Genomic DNA, 18,722 nt, shown 5'->3' with positions numbered 1-18,722 from the left:
ATCCGCTGTAGATGCAGACTTACACCTCCCGTAAACCAACAGCATAAAAGATGTATTTTTCAATCTATATTGTTTTTCAACTGTTGTATATATTTCTGTATTTATACTGTCCGAGATGGTAGAGTCAAATCCAAAGTAGGTGTTCTCCAAATAAAAATGGTCAAATTGTATGTCTTGTTCTGATGGTTTTTCTGATGTTTTGGAGGGAAGTAAAACTTCTTTCTCTGGATGGTTGGTGTAATTTCTCGTGGGTGAAAGTGAGGCAGGGTGTGAAATGAAGTTGTTTCTACGCTGCCCGTCCCTGATTAATGGCTGGAGACGGCTCGAGTGGAGACTGGTCTTTTTAAGACGGGCTAATGCTCTTACGTTCATGAGCAGAGGACATCATGACCCCGTGCCACCGGTTGAACCTTGTTCGGTCCGGACTACGTCACACTGTTTACCTGTGTGGCAAAAAAATAAAAAATAGAAGTGATGACTATAAAGACTCACCCGATGTCATTTTTCACCTATTGCATGGCTTTAGTTCAAATTCTGCCCCCCACATAAAAACGATATGTATTCATTTTAAAACTAGACTTCAGAGGCTTTTCAATACAAAGTTTATTTAAAAACCTTTATGGGTTGTCGGCCGTATTACCGCTCATATTAAAACTGATAAAGAGTGCTGGGTTGGTTCTAATCTAGAGCACAGAGCAGCTTAAATAATGCAGAGTCATAATAAAAGACTATAACCCATCCCATAATCATTATAATTTCAGTCTATTACAAATCTAAGCAAGGATATTAGACATACCATACATATATTATCAGAAACAATACTATTGCTTGTATCACACAGATGTGATTATTCAGTTACAAGATGATCAGTTTTTGTCACGAGTAGCTGTTCCTGCTGAGTTACAGACACAATCAATTATTTTCTAAAAATATTTGAAAAAACTTCCATGAATGTGTTGAGTGAAGAGTTATTGGACTTTAAATATTGGAGTGGTCCGACACTGCCTTCTGAAAAAGAGTAACTGTAAACTGTAAATCTAAGTCCGGTATGGATGTGGTTCTCCTGGGGGAGCCCAGGATTACCAGGTCCTCTATGACGGGGAGCACCGGCCCAGGTCTGAGATGGAGCAGGTCAAAGCCTCCGTGGTGCTCAGTCGTGGGATCACACCTGTGACTAGACAACACGTTCTCACTCTCAACTCGTCTAATACCAACGCTTGGTCAGCGGCCCCACGCTTCAGACTCTGACGCTCTAGGTTCCCCTCTAGCGTTAGCTTTGGACGTGGCTTTTCACACCTGCACACCCTGTGTGGACTATCTCACTCTTTAGACCACGTCAGTTGCTCCGACCATAACGGTTTTGACTCGATGAGCCTTTTCCACAGAAGACAATGAATGACGGCTCTCTGGGACACTTGACCACAACACAGCCATGTTAATGTTGTCAGTAACACCTGTGCGTTTCCTACTAAGATCAGACACTGTGAGCACTCAACATGTCTGCTGTGAAAAAGCTCTTTGGCTCTTTAGAAAGTGAATTAAGTAGATCATTAAAAAGAATCACGAGTCTCTAGTTTTACAACGAGCCATCAGGTCTGCAGATATGAATGTTAGGAGGTCATTAAAGGTTTCTTCCACTGAGATCCTTCATCAAGGATGGTATGCATCTGCTCTCAATCCTCTTCTGTTAGGAGCTCTTCTCTCCCAAACAAGTCTTGTTCGGCGGCGCCCTCAGGTGGTGGAGGTCTGCTACGATGTCCTGAAGGAGCGACGCTTCTCCAAATAGGGTTCATACATGTAATGAAGGGAAGGTGACCTTTGTTGTATAGAGTGCTATGGGACTCATACAAGCTCCTAGATTTAACTAGAAGAACGCTTGAATTAGAATAATAAAGATTTCAGTCTGCATGCCACGTGCATGCGAAGAATTGGAGACGCACTTATGGACTCTGCTGCTGTGTGATGTCTATGAGTATTTAATGAACTCATAGTTAAAATAAATAATATTAGGCTCCATATAAACAGTGAACAGGGAACAAATAGAACATCAGTAGAAACACAGATTACATTGAGACCCAGTGATGTGAATTTATTCAGGGCCTCTTGGTTTTCTTTGTTAACAGACTCTGTGATGAACACTGTCCCCACCCCGGGGTCACATGGTGCACACATTAATATTAAAATCGAAGCAGAAATCAGGATTAGCTCATTGTTATAAACAATATAGAAAGTCATTAGCTTTCTGTCAGAACTGGACTGAACCGGATCACTTCGTCTAATCACTAAAAGAGACCAAGCTAATCATTATAATGGCTGCCTTACTGATAATGTCATCTTAATATACTGTATATATATTATATATCATTTATATCACAAATGTACATCAGCAGCTCCCAGCTGGGTGTGTAGCCACAACTCTATACTTCAACTATAGAGGCCTTTAATTCCCAGCAGATATGTGACGTTAAATACAACAACTTAGTGTTTGTGTTCATTGAATTGATTATTTTGTAGGAATATGCAGCATTAAAACATAACCACGGCCATTATAAGGGCCTTAAGGTGGGTTCTACTTTAATTCCTGACTTTGTCCTGAAGACGACCCCTGTGTCACTTTTTATTTCACTGACGTGTTGCATATTCCTAAATGAATGTGTGAGGACCAGAGGTTAACAGAGGACCAGTAGCACGTTCTTTTCTCCGGGGCCCCTGGCAGGTTATTGTGACCCTTTTATGGGGACATTTTAGGAACCAACAGAACTCCATGTGTTGACAGGACTAACAGGCAACATGGTTGTGGAAACTAACGTCATCTTTCAGGGGACATTTTTAATTTGACTGTAGAACATTGTGACATGCATTTCACATTCTTCAGTGGTGTTTGTTGCATTTCCTGTACTTGTGATGCCTCATTCTAACATGTGAGTGTTCTGTAGCTGATCCACCTGCGAGACCACGACTACTGCAGAGAAAGGAGAGTCAGGAGAGACAGGAAGCCTGCAGCCTGCAGACAGTGTCCATGCTGCAGGGACGACCAGGTCTTTGACTTCCATATTCTGATTTTAAAAAAAAGTTGATGTCCCAGATTGTTCACAATGTAATGCTCAAGAAAAAGAGAATTACAAAGTTAACAACACGTGGAATATGTATCAATTTATTGAATATTTTGGGACACAGTCTACTGTTAACAGTTAGTTAGCTGCAGCCTGACGCCAGAATCAGCAGCCCCCGCCTCCACCTGCACTTTCTGGTAGAAAGCTGCAAACTGAACATCGACCTACAGCCTCTGCTAGCAACCTGTAGTTGCCGCCTCCACCTGCAGGTTTCAGGCAGACAGCTGTTGCCTAAATCTCCATCTACAGCTTCAGCCAGAATGTGCAGCCGCCTCCACCTGTCGATTCTGGTCGACATCTACAGACTCCTGCCCCCCTCCGCCTCTTCCAGTTCCAGCCTCCAGCCTTCGCCAGCGACCAGCATCCTTCGTCTGCACCTTCAAATACTTGCAAAAAGGTACTGCCTGCACCTCCACCTATGGCCTCTGTCATTAACCTGCACCTTCAGCTCTACTTGAAGATATTCACTAACCTGAACCTCCACCTACAGCCTTTTGCAGAAGCCTGCACCATGGCCTCCACTTGAAGATTCTGACGAGTGCAAAGCAAACCTCCACCTACAGTTTGTTCAAACATCTTTTATTCACATTTGGATGTCTTATTAGCTTCTCAGGAATGTAGATTGTTGTCATAAAACCTGGTAGGCTCGGCCCTCACGGGGGTCTATATCTCATAAATCGGTTTGGGTTGACAGATGAGGTGTCTCTCCTCTGTGCCTTGAAGTCAATTGAGGGTTTGTCTCTCTTGTCACAGTTTCTGGAAGTTTTAAGAATTCTGATGTAGTTTATCATTATCTTCACTATCATGTTTAAATAATCTTAATGTTCTGGCATATTGCACTTCCGATAGACTGCAGCTCTGATTTATTGAGTCCTTATCATTTTTCTTTTGTTTCTTTGACAGCATTACATTCCTTGTAATGTATTTTCTGATGAACTTTGCCTGAAACATTTAATCATTACATAGTAACTAGAGTAACACGGTCCTCCAGAAAACACTGGAAGAGCAGCTGGAGAACCACAGGGAGGCTCATCAGAAGCAGCTCAGCCGCCTCCGAGACGAGATCTAAGAGCAGAGGATGCAGAACTCAGAGTAAGGAAACACCAGTGAAGCAATATATTGTCTTGATACTATTATTGTTTCAGTAGGTACAGACTGTCATCAAGAAAGCATAATATAGCTCGTCTTTAAAAAGTGATATTAAGAAATATTGTAGTATAGTATACCATAATAATGTAAAAAAGGTAATTGTATACTATGCCGTGAAAACATATATTTATTTATCATAAAAATGTCGTAATATAATATGCCGTAAAAAGGAGTATTTATAAAAGGTCATAACAAATCTCAAAGTATAGTACGTCATGAAAAAAGTAATATAAAAAGTCATAGTATAGTTTGCCATATTAGTCACTAAAAACAAGATAGTATACCATAAAAAAGGTCATAGTATGTTATAAATAGTAGTAAACATACTGACAAACGTCATAGTATATTTTGTCGGGAAAAAGTCGTTAAAAACAAAAATATATTGTACGTGAAAAAAAGTTGTAGTATATTATTTCACAAAAAGAGCAAACTTTTGCACACCAGTAAGTCAACAGGTGTGAAGGAGAATACCTATGGTGGACAATATTTATAAAAAAACAAACAACTCCTGCACACTGTCTTCAACACTTATTATTTATTTAACGTTTCGTTACATACACTGATTGTAAGAAGTGGACGTACATCCTGCACACTGTTATGCCATTATGAAGCCTTGAGTTCGACAATTTCATCGTCTCCATCTTGGGTTTTTTCCGCCGCCCTCTTTTTTGCATTCGATGAACAGAAGTTACCAAAAAAATCATAGTAAATGATGTCGGGAAAAGGTTATTAAAAAGAGTTTAGGTTACTTAATGTAATCTTTGATAACAGTCAAAAAGACTCCAAACCAGAAGCCTGAAAATAAGCCAAAAAAGCCAAGTCCTGAGACTTTCTCCTATTTCTACCTTTTTACTTGGAGCATCTTTAACCTCCTGGTCCATATATGGTCGACAACTAAACATTAGTAAATCATTGGATGGAGCTGTTTACGTAGTCTTACAATTCATGACAGACTTCTTTAAGTTAACACGTATTTCATAGGTTCCTGTCTGGTCTTCCTGGTGAAACATCAGTCAGGATGTCTCCTAAACAGTTACCATGGTTACAGCATCTGCACTTACATCCTGTTTCCTATGCTGAGTCTGACAAAGATCAGAGCAAAGTATGTAAAACCAAGATTATCTATTTTACTCATCTTAACCATTCGTGATTATAAAAGTATATATGATCACACATTAATACATGAATGAAAATCACTTAAACATTATCATCATTAAATGAACACATGATCAGTAAAAATACAAATCAAAGAATGAAAAGTAAAATCATGACAGATTCCAAATGACTCTGAGCTCAGTAACAGGTAAGAAATCAACAGAAACTTATTGAGTTCAACAAACTTAAATGCATCAAGACTATAAGACTCTGAACTCGAATAAAAGTAAACAACACTTAGAAATACTGCTTACGAGGCTCTATGGCTAAAGGTTAGAAGAGCCAAGCTGCATAAAAGTCAGTCAGGTGATCAAACCACAGAACGCTTTATGGCTGAGCTTTAGGGTCTCACTTCCTGATTGATTTCCTCACTACAGCTGCTCCACAAGTTCACCTCTTTAACACAAGTGATTTCTGATATGAACAAATCCTTCATTTTATGCAGTGGTGTGATGAATTTGACATGATGTTTACGTGGTTTATTATCTAGAATCATCCAAAACTTTGATTTCTTTTTATTTGAACGTCACTTATCAAAGTTTGTTCATTTGTTACACGATGATCAAAAATGATGAATTTAGTTTGTTGAAATCATTACAACTCTTTACAAGTTGTGATTCTTTTTCAACAGATGCTGAATTTGATCCAGAAAGACTCTTGTTTGACATTCGTAGGTTTTTCTTCACACAAACAAATGTTTCAAGACAACAAAGTTCAGTTCTATACACACAGTAAAACATGTTTCACAGTTTCTCTCAGACAACACATCATTTCAGGTAATTACTTGGACCTCGTTCAGCTCTTTCAGACATCCATCTGCAACACCACAAGTCCCAGAGAGCTCTCAACCCCCCAGAGTCCAGACCAGCTCAGGTACCCCTCACCTGCTCCAACTGCATTTACAACCACTGAGAGATCAGGTTGGTACTAACTAACATCAGCTGTGTGTGATCCTGTAGAGACTGAACTATCTGCTCAGCAGAGAGAAAGTTTCTCTAGCAGGAGGAGACTTTCCCTCCTACAGAGAACACAGAGAAACTGAGGAACCAAACCTGAACCCAAACCCAAACCCAGGATAAAGAGGTTCAGTGAATGTGGTGTTGAAGGTGTGGAGGTGGATCAGTGTGTCAGAGGAGACTCTGTAGAAGGACAGAGAGCCAGCAGGATAGTCCACATACACTGCTACTCTACCAGAGGAGGAGGAAGACGAGAAGGAGGAAGACGAGGAGGAGGAAGAAGAGGAGGAGGAAATGATGGGTGTTACCGTCTTATTGTGATAGACATAGTAATCCCGATCAGAGCAATCCAGTCTCCAGGACTGATCATTCCTTCCAAACAAACAGTCTTCACTGCCTCCTCTCCTTCTGATTCCTCTGTAACTCACTGATATAGAAACTCTTCCGCTCCACTCGACCTCCCAGTAACAGCGACCAGTCAGACCAGATCTACACAGCAGCTGAGACCAGTAATCAAATCTGTCTGGATGTTCAGGATATGACTGATCCTCCTCCACATATGTCACCTTCCTGTTGTTGTCAGACAGTTTGAGGTTTCCGTTTACTGTGTTTGTGTCGAGTGTGAGTTCACAGGAATCTGATGGAGAGAACAAGACACAATACAGGTGTAGTTACTAATCTATCATCTGTTTGATGATGACATCAGAGATGTGAATGAGTGATGTCACAGTTTGAAGATGGTTGAATGTGTATTGCTTTGTTTTCATGTATCAAATTCAAAGCACACTTACACTTCCTCAGACCTGGTCTGAACCATCGGACTCCAGCAGGCTCCACCCTGAAAGGAGGAGGGGGGTCAGAGCAGCATGAAACATGGACATTACATCGCTCTCATACACAGAGCTTTGTTATTCATGTTCACATGGAGCACTTATTATTAATCAGCTCATATTCTTTTACTTCAGTGGAGCTTCTTCTGATTGGCCAATGACAACAGCTCATTATGTTCACTTATTCATGATATATTATCATCAGTATTATATTGACAATCATCATCCATTTCAGACTCAGTTTCCTCTACCAGTCAGTCAGTAAATCAAATGTTTAAACCTGCATCAATTGATTTCTTTGTCCACTTGTGGTTCAGTGAAAACAAGCTGTAATCACAAAATCATATTATCAGCTTATAAAGTAGTTGTGTCGAACATGATACCAACCAGCAGTTCCACATCCAGCAGTTGCACATCATCGTGATGATTCATCAGGAGTCTTTGTGTTTGTGTCACCTGATGAATGGAAGTCCAATATTCTCTCTATTTTAGCTCTGTTTTTGGTCTCCACCACCTCCTGAGGGAAACATCTGTCTCTTTAGCTGCTAAATGCTCCACTATGTTCACCAGCAAGTCTCTAACTGAGTCTATCTGCTGTTTGCTGCTGAGCAGGTAGTGAACAGTGGCTTCATCAGCTTGTTGGATGAAAACAGCTGCTGCTGGAAACACAGAGACTGATCCAAACAGGAAATGTGCTGCAGAACCAAAACTAGGAGCTAAAAGATGCTAAAACGCTCTGTAGAGCTGCAGAGACGGAGACAATTCTCTGTGGGTTCATCACCACCACACGACTCTTCACCATTACACAGAGTCAGCTGATCCATTGTCAATATAGAAGTATTGATTTTTGGATGTTTTGGTCCTGTTTGTGTAATAATGACTGTTGTCTCTCAGAAATAAAGAAGAAAGTAGCCTGAAATCACTACATCGCTACAAAACCTCTGATGTAGGAGGTCGGGGTGGATGGTTGGATGTACAAAGTGTCTGACTTTGACACTGCTGTTCACATCCCGTCTCCTATAGCAACAGTCAACACTGGTTTCTATTATCTGTAATCTGAGGGTGAAAATATTACAGTTCAAGTCCGTCTGCAGCCACAGAGCACTGCCTGTGTCCCCCTATAACTTTGGTCCAGTCCTAAATAAACTTCATTGGCCTCTGACACACCATGTCCACAATCAGCTGTTGGTTCTTCACTGAGTGTCTGTGGCCGACTGTCACCTGTAGTTTCAACAAGTTGATTCTTATCAGCCAGGGAACTGGCTCTCAGTGCAAAACAAAACAAAAACAGGTAAAGCTAAACTCCTTTAAAACAGGAAAACATTCCTATTGTGATGACTTATCAAGATGGTTTGAACAAATTGTTTCTTTGTTTGTCTTTTCACAATAATGTCTGGACTAAAGGGCAACGCACACTGGTGGCAGATGACGAGCATCAAAACATCCAACTATTGTTTCATATGAGTCCACAAACCTGCAGCGTGATGACGTTGATGCATGTCAACCCACCATGATGGCCGTCAACGTGTCAGGATACACCACTGTTCTATTTTATAATGTTGAAACAAGAAAACGCTCCAGAAAAACATCAGTTTCATCACCTTCCCTCCCTGTTTTGGCTCATCTTGGCTACTGTTCCCTGACTACTTCTGTCTGTATTGATGGTCTGATGTGGGACACAAACAGTTCTATGAGTCTCTGGTAATTTGAGGTCAGCTTGGTGTGTCAGGGTCATATTAACCAGGCTGACAGTGTGACAGAGAAAACTTTCCCAGATCTACCTCCTCTATCAGACTGATTGTCTGTGGTTGCAAGAGGCCTCTTCATACCTGAGAGTTTCCAGTCTCCAGTGTGGATCCTTCAGTCCAGCAGACAGCAGCTTCACTCCTGAGTCTCCTGGATGATTGTAGCTCAGGTCCAGCTCTCTCAGATGGGAGGGGTTGGAGCTCAGAGCTGAGGCCAGAGAAGCACAGCCTTCCTCTGTGATCAGACAGCCTGAAAGCCTGCAATCACACAAAGAAAACACACGTCACATAATCTGAGGGAACTGTGAGGGCTGGAAGGTCCTGTAGTACTGAGATACTGTTGGCTAATGTGGGGTTACATTAACATTGTTACTGATTCTTTTCTAGTCACAAACAAACACCCACTAATGTCAATCAGCAATCTGACAATATTACTGGTAACTCTTTGATTCTTCTCTGATATTTCAGAGCGATTGCAGAGCGAGAAAAAAACAATATAAGATATATTTATAGAAATATATTTAAATTAAGTATTTGATCGAAAACATGAAAGTAGAAACATGTTTGTGAAGGTAACCCATTAATATGAATAAGGACATTTATTGAATCCTGACCTGAGAGCTTCCAGTTCACATTGTGGAATCTTCAATCCAGCAGACAGCAGCTTCACTCCTGAATCCTGCAGGTCGTTGTTCCTCAGGTCCAGCTCTCTCAGACTAGAGGACTGGGAGCTGAGAACTGAGGACAGAGCTTCACAGCTTCTCTCTGAGAGGTTACAGTCACTCAGTCTGAAGAGACAATGATGAAGAGAAAATAAACAATAAGTAGAAAAGATAGCAGCATATTTAAGTTATGATCTATGAATCTAACTCTCTCTGTACTTACAGAGCTTTGTTGGAGGCTTTGACCACTGGCAGCAGCCTTACAAGAGCCTCCTCTGAAGCAGAGTATTTCTTCAGGTCAAACATGTCCAGATCTTTTTCTGATGACAGTAAGATGAAGACCAGAGCTGACCACTGAGCAGGAGACAGTTTATCTGTGGAGAGACGTCCTGAACTCAGGGACTGTTGGATCTCCTCCACTAGAGAACGATCATTCAGTTCATTCAGACAGTGGAACAGATTGATGCTTTTCTCTGGAGCCACATTCTCACTGATCTTCTCCTTTATGTACTGGACGGTTCTCTGATTGGTTTTTGAGCTACTTCCTGTCTGTGTCAGCAGACCTCGTAGGAGAGTCTGATTGGTCTGGAGTGAAAGACCCAGGAGGAAGCGGAGGAACAAGTCCAGGTGTCCATTTGGACTCTGTAAGGCCTTGTCCACGGCACTCTGGTAGAGACGTTTTGGTTCAGGTTTGTCTCTAAGGACTTTAGACAACCAAGAGGTTGTTTGTTCTTCTGACAGCAGATTGACACCAGAGTTGATGAAGGTCAGATGGACATGAAGAGCAGCTAGAAACTCTTGAACACTCAGATGGACGAAGCAGAACACCTTGTCCTGGTACAGTCCTCTCTCCTCTCTAAAGTACTGTGTGAACACTCCTGAGTACACTGAGGCTGCTCTGATATCGATGCCACACTCTGTCAGGTCGGATTCATAGAAGATCAGGTTGCCTTTCTGCAGCTGATCGAAAGCCAGTTTTCCCAAAGACTCAGTCATCTTCCTGCTCTCTGGACTCCAGTGTGGATCTTTCTCAGCTCTTCCATCATACTTGACCTTCTTCAGTTTGGACTGAACCACCAGGAAGTGGATGTACATCTCAGTCAGGGTCTTGGGCAGCCCTCCTCCCTCTCTGGTCTTCAACACATCCTCCAGAACTGTAGCAGTGATCCAGCAGAAGACTGGGATGTGGCACATGATGTGGAGGCTTCGTGAGGTCTTGATGTGGGAGATGATCCTGTTGGCCTTCTCCTCATCTCGGAATCTCTTCCTGAAGTACTCCTCCTTTTGTGGGTCAGTGAACCCTCTGACCTCTGTCACCATGTCAACATACTCAGGAGGGATCTGATTGGCTGCTGCAGGTCGTGTGGTTATCCAGAGGCGAGCAGAGGGAAGCAGTTTCCCCCTGAAGAGGTTTGTCAGCAGCACATCCACTGAGGTGGACTCTGTAACATCAGTCAGGATCTCATTGTTGTGGAAGTCCAGAGGAAGTCGACACTCATCCAGACCGTCAAAGATGAACAGAACTAGGAACTCTTCAAACCTGCAGATTCCTGCATCTTTGGTTTCAGTGTAGAAGTGATGAACAAGTTCCACCAAGCTGTACTTTTTCTCTGTCAGCACATTCAATTCTCTGAAAGTGAATGGAAATGTGAACTGTATGTCCTGGTTGTCTTTCTCTTCAGCCCAGTCCAGAGTGAACTTCTGTGTAAAGACTGTTTTCCCAATGCCAGCCACTCCCTTTGTCATCACTGTTCTGATTGGTTCCTCTCTTCCCGGTGAGGCTTTAAAGATGTCTTCTTGTCTGATGGTTGTTTCTGGTCTGTGTGATTTCTTGGATGCTGTTTCAATTTGTCTGACCTCGTGTTCATTGTTGACCTCTGCAGTCCCTCCCTCTGTGATGTAGAGCTCTGTGTAGATCTGATTCAGAAGGGTTGGGTTTCCTGCTTTAGCGATCCCCTCAAACACACACTGGAACTTCTTCTTCAGGTTAGATTTGAGTTCACGCTGACAAACTGCAGCAAGAAGTCCTGAATGAAGACACAACAAAGAAGATCAATAAGTCTATAGATTTCAACACGTCATTTCCTCAAAGGATGAGTCTATGAATATACAGTATTCAGGTCCATCTCTTGAGACCTTAGTAAATGTCTCATCCAGCATGTTAAATCTTTAGAGAAATCCTCTTACTGCTCTGCAGACAGTCAGCCAACTCCTCCTGCTTCATTCTCCTCAAGAAGTGCAGTGTGATCTTCACAAATGCCTCTCTGCTGCTCGACCTCTGCTCTTCGTCCTCACCGTCCAGCACCTCCTCATCCTCCCTCTGACTCTCTGAGCATTCTGGGTAATCTGAACTCACAACCTTCTGGATCTTCTTCAGCTCGTTCTTCACAAAAGTGACGATGTTCTCCTCCAGCAGCTGGAACAGAATCCACTGTTCTAAAAAGTGCAGCATGGAGATGATTGTGAACAGAATAGATGTAAAAGTAGTTGTACATGTACAGACCATGAATATGGAGTCCAGGTGTGTTTGATGCTGCTCGGCAGACTGACCTCTGGGAACCTCTGAGCTCTCCTGGTCCTCTCTGTGGAGGAATCATGAAGAATCAGCTCTCATTTTGTCTGTCCACAGAGACAAACATAAGGTAAAGGTCCATGAAGTGATATCTGGATGTGGATCAGATGAGTCCCTGTAGTGGTAAAGGTTTACTAGTTCTGCTGATCCCACTGACAATCAACAGCTCAGTCTTTCAGCTCACTGTTTTCTTCACCAGTCAGTTTGGTTTAGTCCCAACAGCTCTCACCAAGCCCTCCATGTAGCTCTCCCTCCCTCACTGTACACTGCTGAAGTGCCCTGGAGCAAGGCACCCAGAACCAGCTGCTCCAGTGGAGCGTCTCAGTGTCAGACTGGTTGTACTGGGCAGCTCCCGTGTGTATGTGTTTTAATGAAGGAGAGTGCTCAGAGAACTTCATCTGAGTCAGTAAAGGTTTAACTGAAGATCTCACAACAGATAATCTGATAGAAACACATCATCACTTTGTTTTCATCATCAGTTTGAAATCCTCACCTTTGATAAAGAGAGTGGCTTCCATCTTTGAAGACTACAGGACGACGCATAGACCGGTCACTCTTCATGGACACACAGCTTGGTTCAGGTCCACGTCCAGGTTCAGGTCCAGGTCCAGGTTGTTTCAGCTTCCTCCTGATAGAAACAACAGATAAATTCATAAAACCTGTGAGTGATGTACTAAACCTACTGTACTCAGTGTATTTGTATCCTGGTAGTTTTAAGAGACATTTCGTATGAAATCAATGTTTAATTTAGAAATGTTTCAATGTTGATGTTGAAGCTGTATTCAGAGCATCAAAGGCAGGAAATGATGCAGTGAGGTGACCATAATGGTTGAAGAGTAATGCTGTCCAATCAGGATGAAGAGAGCAACCATGCGCCGTAAAAGCAGATAGTTTTACCTGAGTGTCCTTATGACCTCATCATCATCATCATCATCATTACCACTTTGTTTTAATCATCAGTTTGAAATCTTCACCTTTGATCAACAAAGTGATGTCCATCTTTGAAGAGTATAAGATGATCCATAGACGGGTCACTCTTAATGGACACACAGCTGGGTCCAGGTCCAGGTCCAGGTTCAGGTCCAGGATAGTCTGGTCTCTGATGGATCCTGGTCAAATTTTTTGAAACAGAGTCAGTGAATAAAAGGCTTGGACAGTTAGAGATGGTCATCTCACCTCTGAGCTTTGGTCTGGCTGTCATGTTCCCCACACAGAGTGGTTTTAGGAAATTTGAGGAACCGACGTAGCAGCATTTTAAAGAAAACATGATTTATATGCCAGAGTTGAACTGTTTGTAGCTCATCCACTCTGCCAAATACGTTGAGGCGAAGTTTTGATAGGGAATCCGCTGTAGCACAATAACCCCCCCTCAAAAAAAACAGTTACTTGAAACTAGATTGAGTGGAATTGAGATCTTCAAGAGCTGAGTGAATGTAGTGGAGATATGCTTAAGAGGACCAAAGTCTTGTTTGTTTTGAGAGTTCTGGGATGCGTAGAAGACCTTTGGGAAGTGAAGTTACAGGCTCGGGTTACCGGACAAGAGTTTAGAGAAGAAGCTTATTCCACTAAGGTGAACTTTGATGGCATGAATTTTTAGATGGCCATCATGAAATGAGCAAAGGTAACGAAAACAGGTCATGGTGACAAGATTGAACAGTGGAAAGGTCATGATGCATGTGGTGGAAGTAGTGGACGCTCTTCCAAGCTGACCAGTAAAATGAAAGGGTTGACGGAGATGGGGAATCCATGATGAAGTTCTGGGAAACGATGATCAACGGAATTAGGGCGGGAATTACAAGTTGAACCGGATGGAGGAACCAATGGTGGATGTGTGTCTGCAAGAGCTTCTGAACTTCTGGAACGAGAAACGAGAAAGTGTTGGAGTTACCCGGCCATGAGGACTGTGTGGAGAACATATCGGTGTGTAATAGAGTGCCAGATTAGGCAGCACATGAACAGCATGATAGGTGGGGCGTAGCAGCGTCCTTTGTTGATTAAGTAAACAACTGGAAGGTTTTCAGTGTAACAATGATGGACTTGCTGGACCATTCATGGCCCCATAGAATGGCTGCTGTATGGGATAGATTTCAAAGAGCAAAGAGGAAACGACTTGGCATTCATTTCAAAGCTCCGGGAGCCGTTCTGCTTCGATCCATCTTCCATCATGCAAGCCCCCCAAAAACCAACAGAAGGTGAGTGGGTAAGTGGGTTGATCATCTTAGAAGAAGGTGATCCAGTTCCAGTTAGTGAGAAGGTTGAGCCAGAGACATAGTTCAAGTGAGAAAGATTCCAAGAGTGATGAGTCAGAAGGCTAGTCCGATCCTGGCACCTAGTCCAGATTCCCCTGCTAAGGCTGGCTGATGTGATTGCTGGGAGTGGAAAATTGGGGGCGCTGGTGGTGCAGTCGCTTGAAACATAGGAAGCGGGACAACCAATGAGTGAGCGGGAATCATTGTCTTGAACAAAGACACCATGGAGTGTCATGGAGATGGCCTGGTCGCTACGCTGGCTGAACGATACTGAATGAACGGTTCTCTCAAACAGGGACTTCTGTTATCTGCCCAGGAATAACCACAAATTGATGCAGTCATAACACATTTCTGTAACATCGTGATGGCTTACGTAACCTAACTACATACCTAATATATACAGTATATATACTATATATACATATATACATGTGATATATATCAACTGGCCAGCCAGCGTTTCTCAGATTGGAGTGATCTTCGCGATAGAACATCTTTGATGTGACGTGTCGAGTCTTGGCCAATCAGCGTTCAGATGTCTACACCGTCTTCATTTCCCTCCGTTAAAGTTTACGTTATGTTTCGTTATGTTCCGTTACAGTTCACACTTAAGGCTATGGCCCAATCCCAATGTCCCCCCTACAGCCTCAAACCCTAAACCCTCAAGGACTTACTGACGTCACCTGGTAAGTGGTTGAGTGTGAGAGGCTGTGAGGCCTTCAAATGGTGTAAATAGGAACGGGACAGTACTTTGCTGCAACATACCACATTTATCATGAAAACGACAAATAATATGATGTAATTATGTGTATTTATTTTGTACTCCCTGATTTGAACGTCTTCCAGGCTCTTTCCTCACAAGATGAGAAGTAATTTCATTTAATCTATTTACTCGTTTTTGTCAAAACAGATTCAATGACAAAATCAAATATTTGATGAATAAATAAATAAATATTTTCTGATTTCAAGTTTATTTTTTGTTGCATCTTTAACCCTTAATGTTTCTGTGTAAATGTAATACACCAGGCTGAACACACGTGAGCCATCCTCTTTGTTTACCTTTTTTTTACATCTCCATGCATCCACTGGTTACCCCCTGTTTAACTTAATTAGGATTGGGCCTTTGAGCCCTTTATGAACCATTACCGTAACTTTGCCTAAGGAAATTACCCACAAATCATTGCAATGTGACGTTAAACACGGGGTAACCAGTATACGTATGGAGACGTAAAAAAAAAAGGTAAACAAAGAGGACGGCTCACGTGTGTTCAGACTGGAGTATTACATTTACACAGAAACATTAAATGTTAAAAATGGAACAAAAATAAACTTGAAATCAGAGGATATTTATTTATTTATTTATTCATTAAATATTTGATTTTGTCATTGAAGCTGTTTTGACAAATAGATTATATGAAATTACCTCTCATTTTGTGAGGAAAGAGCCAGGAAGACTTTCAAATCAGGGAGTACAAAGTATAAAATAAATACACATAATTATACATCATAGTTTTGTTGTTTTCATGGTAACTTGATATGTCGCAGCAAAGGGCTGTCCCATTCCTATTTACACCATTTCAAGCCCTCACAGCCTCTCATACTCAACCACTTCCCAGGTGACGTCAGTAAGTCCTTGAGGGTTCAGGGTTTGAGGGTTTAGGGGGGACATTGGGATTGGGCCATTAACGTCCACTGCATGCGGAACTTTGTCAACTGTTAACGTTCTTCATCGTGATTCTGGAGGAAAAAAATGATGCCCCCCCACTGGCGCATCTGGTTGCAGGTTTTTGTTTTAACTCATAGTAGAATGAGGCAATTTCGTGGTCATAATAACTTTTATGACCACCAAAAATGAGGCCCAGATACTGATGAGATGATGTGGTCAAAGAGCTTCAGGAAGTGGATCTATTTGTGTAGCGCAGCTTCACGCAGGGCTGAGATGTGAGTGGAGCTGGGCCTGGATAAAGGTGGAGGTCTAAACAGACGTGAGTACAGCTTCCCACTGTCACAGTATTTTAAATACATTGATAGGGCAGGGTATGCTAAATGCAGCCTCTGCTCCAAGGAGATAAACTACAGCAACAAGGGCTCACATGCCCTCTCATCACACTGCCAGACACTGTTCACTGTAATGACCACAGACAGTGTACTTCCAGTCCCAACAGACCCAAGTGCAGTTGCTCTCAAGGGCCCTGAAGTAATGAGAGAGAGTGTTAATGTGCCTGTACCTTCATTCCAGCGGGTTGCTAATGCAGAGGTGTGTATAGATCACAGCTATTATTTTACTCTTGATAAGGTACCTTAGCCAGAGTAGATTATCTTTTTAATTTAAATAATTGAACTGGATTTAATGCAAATTAATTGCAAATAGAAGATAGGCTACAATTCTAACAGTTGTACAGTAACAGTAGAAGTTAATATGAAGCCATACAGTAACAGGGTTTGATGAAAACAAATCACTTTATTTTGTAAAGGTGATGGTTCTCACTACTCTTGCTTTGTTTTTATATAAAACTAAAACTTTTGAAAATGAAACCTCAGTCTCAATGGATTTTGCTGATGCCAGACACAGAGATGCACATCTACAACAAACTATTATTGTAGATTAACAGTTTAACAAGTATAAAAAAAAAGAATTATCCATGATAATTTCTCAGAGCTCAAGATGACGATGTTGAATGATGATGAATGTTTGCTTGAAAAATGTCTGAGTCAATTATTTAAACTATTCATCTGTAAAACAAGGTTAACAATGTAATTAGTCTGAATGAAACCCAGCTAAACATTAACTATGTTGACTGAGTGTAAACCTCACGGACCACCAGGGGGAGCTCAGCAGCTGAGGTAGAAACATAAACCTCCACCCTCTGGACCTGAACACTGAGCCCTCCTCCTGTCACTCTGTGATGTGTTCAAGTGCTCTCTGTTAATAAGACCGTCATACTGCTGGGTCCACAGGGTGAACACTAGGACTTCAATCGTTGACAAAGATACAGCTGCGACGGTGGCTAAGTGGAGAGCAGAGCAGGGCAATGCCTCAAGCAGAGGATTGGTGGTTCGATCCCTGTGCTTGTTGCATGTCGATGTGTCCTTGAGCAACACACTTAACCCCAAAATTGCTCCTGGTGTAGAAATATGATAGAATCTGAATTGTAAGTTGCTTTGGATGAAAGAAGCATTTGTATCAACAACTTTATTTAAAATGTTCAGTTTGCTGCTTCAGACACTAATGTCTGATTCATCGTGATGTAAGCTGGTAGTTTACCAATGTGGGCTTTATAGACAAACTAATACTATTATCATCTACTTGAATACGGTGGTAGTACGTCAATACGAGTTTTAGATCATTGAGTGCAATTTGGAAAGCGTTAAACACATTTTGCAGGTTTAGTGTGGGCAATACAATACAATATTGTATTATCTGTATACAGATGTTCATGGCAGTTAGTTAAAGACAAGTCCCTAGACCTCTGAAAGTAGTCCCTAGACTGCTGCAACTTGCCCTAGACATCTGCAAAAGTCAGACATTTGCAACTCCCCAGACCTCTAAAACCAGTCCCTAGATTTCTCTGCATACATTGGTTCTTACTTCATAGATGAAGTTATTAATTAACAGAGTATAAATGGTCATTTGATCTATGAGAGCACTTTGACCAACAGATGCCTCAATAAACATGAAATATGAGCTTCATAAAATACCTGAAGTATCAAAGTCCAGAGTTTAGTCCAGTATCAGAATTCAATCTAACGACTGTATCTGTTTTATAGGTTTATAGGTTTATTATGAGTCAATGTTCAAGTGAAAGAGCAGAGACACAGTCAACATCAAGTTAGTAAGAATGAATATGTTGAAGGGTAAAACAGTATCAAATGTAATGAGACGTGTTGAGTGTGATACCTTTTCATGTTGCTGATAACCTGCAGCCACCTGATGAAGACAGACAGACGGGTTCATCATTAGTCTTCAGTCTCATTTGATTTGTGTCTCATCAGGAAATCTGATCTGTTTCTGCGTGTAGACTTTAAAGACAGCCAGCTGTAGTTTCAAGAATCTGTTGTCAGATAAACTTTGTGCTGTGGACTCATTATCAAAGACAGGAGGTCAACACATGAACCAACAAAGAGCAGCTAGTTTGTCATGAATTAAAGTTCCACTTACTCAGTTTCTTTTCATGAACCTCAACACTCTGCAGCTCTCTGCTGTCTGGACCACGTCTGTGTGGAAAAATAGTTTCCTGTTGATGTGAGTGGGACGATGAGCTCCATCAGGAATAACTCCTCTTCTTCTTCT

At 41.8% G+C, this 18,722-nt stretch overlaps 1 protein-coding gene across 1 annotated transcript; it reads right to left on the bottom strand.

Annotated features, from left to right (window-relative positions):
* Positions 1–4,790: 4,790 nt before the first annotated feature.
* Positions 4,791–18,722, bottom strand: LOC306703179 (NLR family CARD domain-containing protein 3-like). The gene is made up of 11 exons (XM_079169050.1): positions 18,591–18,722; positions 18,330–18,359; positions 13,157–13,291; positions 12,676–12,810; positions 12,114–12,192; positions 11,798–12,026; positions 9,834–11,637; positions 9,563–9,736; positions 9,033–9,206; positions 7,165–7,211; positions 4,791–7,010 (listed from the first exon to the last, which is right to left on the bottom strand). The coding sequence occupies exons 2-11, from the start codon at positions 18,335–18,337 to the stop codon at positions 6,436–6,438; spliced, it is 3,360 nt and encodes a 1,119-aa protein (XP_079025176.1). The 5' UTR covers positions 18,338–18,359; positions 18,591–18,722; the 3' UTR covers positions 4,791–6,435.

The sequence above is a fragment of the Pholis gunnellus genome (genome assembly GCF_910591455.1).
Source record: "Pholis gunnellus genome assembly, chromosome: 11".
Taxonomy (NCBI): Eukaryota; Metazoa; Chordata; class Actinopteri; order Perciformes; family Pholidae; genus Pholis; species Pholis gunnellus.
This window is presented reverse-complemented; position numbering and strand designations above follow the sequence as displayed.

What these genes read in the sequence shown, in the direction of transcription:
- LOC306703179 (XM_079169050.1), bottom strand. An exon ending in AGCCACTCTCTTTATCAAAG is followed by an intron (nt 12,193 to 12,675) that starts GTGAGGATTTCA and finishes ATTCCTCCACAG; the next exon opens with AGAGGACCAGGAGAGCTCAG. An exon ending in AAAGCCTCCAACAAAGCTCT is followed by an intron (nt 9,737 to 9,833) that starts GTAAGTACAGAG and finishes TTGTCTCTTCAG; the next exon opens with ACTGAGTGACTGTAACCTCT.